At 40.2% G+C, this 8,599-nt stretch overlaps 1 protein-coding gene across 1 annotated transcript; it reads right to left on the bottom strand.

The window, feature by feature from the left end:
- LOC149084321 (uncharacterized) lies at positions 1–7,780 on the bottom strand. The gene is made up of 2 exons (XM_089235464.1): positions 7,606–7,780; positions 1–374 (listed from the first exon to the last, which is right to left on the bottom strand). Exons 1-2 carry the CDS (start codon positions 7,687–7,689, stop codon positions 138–140), a joined length of 321 nt encoding a protein of 106 aa, XP_089091590.1. The 5' UTR covers positions 7,690–7,780; the 3' UTR covers positions 1–137.
- Between the last annotated feature and the right edge of the window lie 819 nt (positions 7,781–8,599).

The raw sequence follows: 8,599 nt of genomic DNA, 5'->3' as shown, positions 1-8,599 counted from the left end.
CAACATGAAATATATGTTTCATCATAAACGATTATGCAATCGTTATCGCAGTCCTATATTATAGAGTAAATTGTCACTAAAACGTCTTTGTTCGGTGAAGCCCCAATGAATGGGCAATATGAGACAGCAGACTTTTGTTATCGATCTCTGTATACCGGTAGTGTATCTTTCCCGGTCGGTTTGTGTTTCTTATATCGCCTGACGTAGTACCTGGCGTAGTCCGGAACCTTGTACGGCCGATACGTTTTGCGGTCGATCGCCGCAACACGCCTATCTTTGCCGTAATCGTAGTTATATCCTCCGTCGATGGATCCTCCGTCGATGGATCCTCCATCATCTGGATGCGCCATCGCGATTGCCACCAGCATAATCAACTAAACAGAAAAGCAGGAAATGAGAAATAATGCACTAGAGTTTCATACCATCCACGAAACCAATGAAGAAAAGTATTTTTAAATTCAAGTGTGAGAAAATTTTCATTGCGTTGCGTTCTGATTATAGCCGTGTCAGCCTGCTTATACGAGGGTAAATCGAAGAATATCTATGTACGAGATATAATACCCGGCGTTGCCCGGGTTTTCTTTAATGAGGCTTTTTGGATCACGTGATATCTCCCTCTTTCTTTGAGGGACATGCAAACCGTGTATAAGTTAACCAATATGGCGACTTTCTGCGCTACTCATGAAAGAAACAAATCTAGATTTAAAGAAACGTAGAAATGAATTTTTTCCCTTTTTTCAAGGGGCGCGCTAGGTATTTCCATCGCCCCCCTCCCCTGAACTTCAAGTTATCCATCTGCCTATTTCGGCTTCCAAAAATGCTTAGTTACAGCTGTGGAATTTCTTCGATGTACTTTATGGGCCCTTAATTAATTTCAAAACAACCTAAACTATATGAATTTATGCAGTTGAATATTAAAAGACAATACGAAGAACTTAACTTTCATGCATGAGAGGATATAAATAAAAAGTTTAAATCAACGTTATATATATACTAGCCATAATACCCGGCGTTGCCCGGGTTTTCTTCAATGAGGCTTTTTTTGGATCACGTGATATCTCCCTCTTTCTTTGAGGGACATGCAAACCGTGTCTAAGTTAACCAATATGGCGACTTCCTGCGCGACTAATGAAATAAACAAATCTAGATTTAAAGAAACGTAGAAATGAATATATTTTTTTTTCCCCCCTTCTTTAATGGTCAGTAAGTATTTCGATTCCACCCCCCCCCCTCCCCCAAACTTCAAGTTATGCATCAGCCAGTTTCAGCTTCCAAAAATGCTTAATTAAAGCTGTGGAATTTTTCGACGTACTTTTTACGGGCCAATAATTAATTTTAAAATATCTTACCCCACATGAATTTATGCAGTTTGAATATCAAAAGACAATACGGAGACATTAATTTTCATGCTTGAGAAGATATAAATAAAAAGTTGAAATCAATGTTATTGCATGAATGTCTAACTCAAAAGTCGGTCCGGCTAATTACTTCATATTTAATCTCCTGGGCTTCGTATATCTCTAAAGCCTCAATTACATCGGGCGAGTTTACTAGCTATTTTCCGGAGAGTATGTAGCTGGCGAGCAAACCGGTTTCAACTAGCGTAGTGAATTTCAATTACACAAGTAAAATCGCTCACTAGATCAGCGAGCAACTCTTTTTCTTTCCCTTCCTTTTTGTGTATTGTCGTCTTTCTCTTTTGTTGCGAGCGAAAGCGGGAGAGGAAAAAAAGTAGCCACGCCCATAGTGCATCCGAGAAATAACAAAAACGCCGACGAGTAGCGAGAAAAGTAGCCTACCCTTCAACTTTTCTCGCACTAGCAGAACGAGCGGCGATTTTACTTGCTACCGTTATTACACAGACCGAGTTTAGTAGCAGCGTGTAAAACCACAAACGAGTAGCTAGTAAACTCGCCCAATGTAATTGAGCCTTAAGCGAACTCAATATTTCAAAAATCGATAATTCAATATTTCAAAAATCGGCAAACTATTATAAAGGCATAAACTACTATACACATCGAGCTTCTCGATGATTATACATATACTGGCAGCGTTAAAGAAGTGACAAACTATTGTAAAGGTATATACACATCCGAAACGCATTGCTAGGGAACCACGGTAACCAAAGTAAACGTTCCGAAAGTGAGATTGTTGAGCACAAAAACCATTTTTGCCCTACAGTTTTTTGCTCATTTGGGGCATTTGCCCTACTCTGGTGAACTTTTAAAGTAGCCTATCGTTAAGTCGGGTCCCATTTGGTATATATGCAAAATTTGGTGACGATCGAACTAAAATTGTAGATTTGTAAGAGAACACACATACAGGGACATACAGAAAATCAATTTTATATACACTGAAGAGCCAAAAAAAACTGGTACACCTGCCTAATATCGTGTAGGGCCCCCGCGAGCCTGCAGAAGTGCCACAACAAGACGTGGCATGGACTCGACTACTGTCTGAAGTAGTGCTGGAGGTAATTGACACCATGAATCCTGCAGGGCTGCCCATAAATCCGTAGGAGTAAGAGGGGGTGGAGATCTCTTCTGAACAGCACGTTGCACTGCATCCCAGGTATGTTCAATAATGTTCATGTCTGGGGATTTGGGTGGCCAGCGGAAGTGTCTAAAGTCAGAAGAGTGTTCCTGGAGCCACTTTGTAGCAATTCTGGACGTGTGGGGTGTCGCATTGTCCTGCTGAAATTGTCCAAGTCCGTCGGAATGCACAATGGACATGAATGGGTGCAGGTGATCAGACAGGATGCTTACGTACCTGTCAGAGTCGTATCTAGACGTATCAGGGGTCCCATATCACGCCAACTGCACATGCCCCATACCATCACAGAGCCTCCACCAGCTTGAACAGTCCCCTGTTGACATGTAGGGTCCATGGATTCATGAACCCGTACACGTTCATCAGCTCGAAGCAATTGGAACCGAGACTCGTCAGACCAGGCAACGTGTTTCCAGTCCTCAACAGTCCAATGTCGGTGTTGTCGGGCCCAGGCGAGGCGTAAAGCTTTGTGTCGTGCAGTCATCAAGGGTACACGAGTGGGCCTTCGGCTCCGAAAGCCCATATCGAAGATGTTTCGTTGAATGGTTCGCACACTGACACTTGTTGATGGCCCAGCATTGAAATCTGCAGCAATTTGCGGAATGGTTGCACGTCTGTCACGTTTAATGATTCTCGTCAGTCCCGTTCTTGCATGATCTTTTTCCGGCCGCAGCGATGTCGTAGATTTAATTTTTTACCTGATTCCCGATATTCACGGTACATTCGTGAAATGGTCGTACGTGAAAAATCCAAATTTCATCGCTACCTCGGAGATGCTATGTCCCATCTCTCGTGCGCCGACTATAACACCACGTTCAAACTCACTTAAATCTCGATAACCTGCCATGGTAGCAGCAGTAACCGATCTAACAACTATGCCAGACACTTGTTGTGTTATATAGGCGTTGCCGACCGCAGCGCCGTACTCTGATTGGTTCCATATATCTTTATCTCTTTATTTGCATACGCATGCCTGTACCAGTTTTTTTGGCTCTTCAGTATATATAGATATATATAAAATTGATATATGATTTCTGGTTGGTCGGATTTCTGTTCGGCTACTTTGAAGTTGTAGCTTTTGTGGCGTGGGCCAGGCTTTATCGGCATCACGTCTTGATTTTTCTTGGGTTTTTTTGGTACCTTCTTTAACCCATTTTAGACACAGAAGATTGTCTAAGCGATTAAATTTGGAGATCAGGGGTCTATTCATCACCTCTTAGAGATAGAAGGCCTCCGCACTGTGCCTGTGACGTCAGTAAGTAGTCTATTTTCCCTCAGAATATTCAGGGAAAAAATATTTCCTGCTCATGCCAGTATCATCGTTGTGAGGAAAAGAAATAATCTTGGGTACAGAATTGGCGATTTCTATGCCCCACATCCAATCACTATGCGGCTTTTGCGAGGCAATCAGGAAGATTCGACGCCAAAATAAGAAGAAACGAAATACGATGCTGTGGGGCAAACTTGCTAGGTAGTCTAAATGACGTTTATGGCAAACATTGCAGAGACCTTCTATCTCTAGGAGGTGCTGGGGGTCTATTACGCTCACGTCGTTATACAACGAGGTCGTTAGTGACGTCACGCCCTTAACGCAAATTCTCAACGAGCCTCATAACGCAAATCTCAGCGACCATCGTCAAAAACTTGATTTTTCTCAGCAACCCGCGGTATGTCGTTATCTATTTTACGAAAAACTCCCTGGTCCGAGAGTTGCGTTAGCTCCGAAAGAGATGGACCAATCGGATAATTTTCTCCGCTGCTGATAATCATCATCACTATCAACGAGTGCTGCAGCACGTGCGTTATTATTTTATTTATTTGTGCGTGTTAGTGTGTGTTGGTTGTCCCTAATTTTCTAAGCTACATTATTTTTTAAATCATCCGGATTATTTTTATTTTCATCAAATATTTGAGAAAAAGGTAGGCTATGCACGCACATGATACTGGCGCGGGGAAATTTTCTAAATTATAACGTTTAAAAAATGATTTTCTATTGAAGTCATTCAATGATGTTATGGATTTCCAAAACGACTATCAAAAATATCATCATCATATATTACCATGTTTTTAACACATTTAATCTACCGTCTTGATATTAAGTCGAAATCAAGAACAAGTAACCTTTTATTTACATCATTAATTAGAAAATTGGTTTCCTTGTTTCACACATGAAAATGAAGTGCCACCAAATTTACGCTGTTGTTGGCATCTTTTTTATACTCCGATCAGAAAATGCACTCAAGGATTAGAAAAAATGCATTTGTTGATTAATAAAATTTACTTTGATTTCTTTATAGTGTATTTAGTGTGCAGAGTATAGTGTGTGTAAGAGGGTGTTTACTGCATTACACTTCTATGTACTGCACAGAAAGTAGCAATACAATTATTTTAATACTATCAGTGATATTACGAAATATCAATGTTATTAAACGAATTAAGAAGGGGAAAATCTGGAGACGTTTAAATATATATTGACGTCGATTTTGAACGAGATGTAAAGAAAAATATTGTAGCGAATTTCAAAATGTCTTGAAAACATATCGATATAGAGAGAGAGAGATTTACCAGTTAAATAATGTTCTTGTATTGAGATGAGTTTAACTTAAGAATAAAGGCATTCCTATGCAAGATTTGAAAAAAAAAATAACGTTGTGTAGAGTGATTTATCTTTGTACCGAGTATAATAATTTATAACGATTTACCACTATGAATAATTTTTTCCAATCAGTATGTGTACAGATAACATTTTAAACGATAATACTGTCTCTGAATCATGTTACTAAATTAAGCAACGTAATTCAGAGAATTATTATTCATTATAATGAACAACTTGATAAATTAATAATGAATGGATAATTTCCAATTAATTTGTCTCCGTTACTTCATCGAAAAATGTACGCGCGAGCGGCCATGTTTATTTCCGTAACGCGAGCTTAACGAGTGGTCTCCGGTTCTCGTTAGCTAACGCTTCACGTAGCGATGACGATAACGAAAATCGCTAGTAACGATGTGATAAAAATCAACCTTTAGCGATGATGACGTAAATCTATCCCACAATGCATCGCTAACCCCACCAGACACGTTTGAAACGCGGGCATAACGACATCAGCGTTAATAGACCCCCCAGCTTAACGACGTGGCAGCTTTTTTTTTTTTTAGGTTTATGAGCTTGACCATGTTGGGGGAGTTGGGACGATCCCCCCCCCCCCGGTTCCAAGTTCAGAGCATTTGCAGAATGACATCGGATGGGCAAATCTTGGAGAGTTTATTTACTCTTTCTTTAAGTCGGTAGAAAGTTGCGTAGTCAGGTCTGATCCATTGAAGCATTTCTCGTGCTGCATTATACTGGTCAGGTAGGATCTCCGGCTCGTCCGTGGCAAGTCGCTCTATTTCTTTCCATCTCCAGTTTCCTGGGTCGATGAGGATATCGTGAAAGTAGAAGTGGAATTCTCTTGAGGGGCCATGTTATTTTAGAACATTACAATTAGTTAAAAACAGAAGAGGGTTATTCCATAGGGAGTTTGCAAAAGTTAAAACTTCGACCCGGCTGAGTACGGGCCGTGAGACTTATTTCTTAGGGAGCGAAATTTTTGCCACCGTACCCTACGAAGGTGAGCATTTTTTGTTTCGTTTCGAAATTTCCTACATGTGTAAGCATAAGAGGGTTGTCATACTAGGGGATTTCAATTACCGGGTTAGCGATTGGAAGAACCTACTGGCTAGAAATCAGTATGAGAAAGGCTTTCTTAAGTTGGTACTCGATAATTTTTTTTTTTTTTTTTGTATTTGCAGGCAGTGCCGTAACTAGCCATTCCTGTACCCTGTGCAAGAATTTGCATTCAGGCCCATTCTTGGGCACAGAATGGCCCCCTCCCAAGTGAACCCTGTACTTGGGATCACTTGCCTAGTTACGGCACTGTCAGCAGGTATCAGAAGCCGCTAGGGATACTTCAATTTTAGATTCAGTTCTCATTAGTTCCGAGGATCTTGTTGAACATGTTTCGGTAGGGGACGAGTTTTTGTCCAGTGATCATCGTATCATTAGCTATCTCTATAACTTTTCTTCGGGTGAGGTTGATAAAAGAATGGTTCCTTGCATTCAGAGAACCACCTTTGATCTTTTGAGAGAAAGGATAGCAGGAATTTTCAGAAGACACCAACGAATGTGAGGAAAATACACAAAAATCCTAATGCATTTCGACACCAATGGGTGTCGTCTTCAGAGGAAAAATATTTAATCACTAGTCACGTTGACTGAGTTTCCCACTTGGGTTGGAATAAAAAATGTTAACGCTCGGTTGCTCAGCGGAAGAAGTACGTCTGTTCACTTCAAACGTCGTGGTCAATGACCTCAACGAGAGACCACAATCTGAGAGCAAATACGGTGACCATACCTCCAGTTTAATCGAACGGGCGTATGAAAATTGGGATAACCCGGTACAAATCTATTACTTTGCTCTCTCTCCCCCCCCCCCAACATCAATCTCTGCCTACGGCCCTGAAATACACATTCATATTCTTTAAAATGCAGTTAAACAGTTATTTTTTATATCGGCCAGAATGAGAGTGCCCAGTTTTGCCCTGGGCAAATTGGCCATTTGGTAGGGTTGCGGGAAAAACTTTTCTTCTCGAAAAGTAACCGAAATAAAATCAAAATAATTTTTTTCACATGAACTTAAATATCGAAACTAACAGAATTTTCATTTGTTTTTTTTTTTTTCTTATTAAAAAAATAATATATATACTGTCGAGATACTCGAAAAGGTTTGAAGACTCCCGCCCCCCCCCCTCCTCCCCAACAGAAACGCAAAAAATAGTAATCAGATTCTGAAAGAATTGGTCAGCACGGTAACCTTCGGTAGAAGTCTTGACAACGAAAGATGTGAGCCGTGGCTCATCACAGGAGAGAAGTGATATTTAATCTACAAATACGCGATTTGATTTATATTAAATCCCAATTTTGTTACCAACGATGTTCGCGATTTACTGCGAGTAAATACGAACAACCAGGAGCATTCAATAAGCGCAATGATAAATGGAAACGGGTTGACTCACCAGCACGGTGGAACACTTCATCCTGTGTCGAGATGATAATATCGAATATGTGGAAGTCCTGTGTGTGTTGGCGTTTCTCAACATGCAAAGGAAGGAAATACCAGAGAAGGCGACGCTGTTTTAAAACAAGGCAGAGAGAGTATAAAATCTCACGTCATCATAACGACACAAAAAAAGTTTGGAAAACTCTAGAAAAACAAGTCTCGCACCCTGCTGAAATATACGTCTTTTCCGATGTTTCCTCGCCCTTCCTTCTACTTCAAGGTCAACACCCGTTAGCTTGTTTGTTGTTATTATAGTGCTTATAAAGTGCATAAGCTGTCCATTTCCTTCGAGGCCAAAACTGAACCCAGGTGTGGGAAGGGTGAAAGTACCGCCAAAAACCTTATTAAACCAAGGAACGCTAAACTGCGCAACGCATGCATCTCGATGGAGCACGGAAGTTTGCCTTTATAAAATCTGAAAATTTAGAGGGACAGAAGGTTATATCATTCAACTGAATGGGCCCCCCAAGGATATAAGCCGTTTCCCACTACGTGTAACGCCAGTATAACGTCTAATTTTCTTGCTCTTCTAAAAACGTTGACGTAAAATGACGTCGCCATACCTCTATTATAACATGTATAGCCTCTAGAAATAGCCTTATCCAGTCGCCTTAATAACGTGCAGCCTATATTTTACGTCGTGTCCCGTTAGATAAATATGTCGCGCTAAATGTTATATAAATCGGTGATTATGCATAATCACTAACCGTATCGGTAAGTTTTATAAATTTTCCTACATTTATCATTTTTATCGGTGATCGTAGATTACTTTCGAATAAAGTTGGTAAAACTATGATAAATATGAAAGAAACCATGCGGAAATATCACCTAAATTCAAGCACTTATCAATTTCACCCATACGTGATCGGTATATTACACGTATTTAACCCTAAAAATTAAATTAAAATAAGTGTTATGAATTAATATAAGTAGGGTGACCATATTTTATG

The sequence above is a fragment of the Pholcus phalangioides genome, unplaced genomic scaffold (genome assembly GCF_987345545.1).
Source record: "Pholcus phalangioides strain wild (caught in Gottingen) unplaced genomic scaffold, Ppha-v1.0 ptg000008l_1, whole genome shotgun sequence".
NCBI classification, from domain to species: domain Eukaryota; kingdom Metazoa; phylum Arthropoda; class Arachnida; order Araneae; family Pholcidae; genus Pholcus; species Pholcus phalangioides.
Note: the sequence above shows the minus strand (reverse complement) of the source record. Positions and strands in the feature narration are given on the sequence as shown.

What these genes read in the sequence shown, in the direction of transcription:
- LOC149084321 (XM_089235464.1), bottom strand. Translation starts at nt 7,689, where the DNA reads ATGTTGAGAAACGCCAACACACACAGGACTTCCACATATTCGATATTA. An exon ending in TGAAGTGTTCCACCGTGCTG is followed by an intron (nt 375 to 7,605) that starts GTGAGTCAACCC and finishes TTTTCTGTTTAG; the next exon opens with TTGATTATGCTGGTGGCAAT.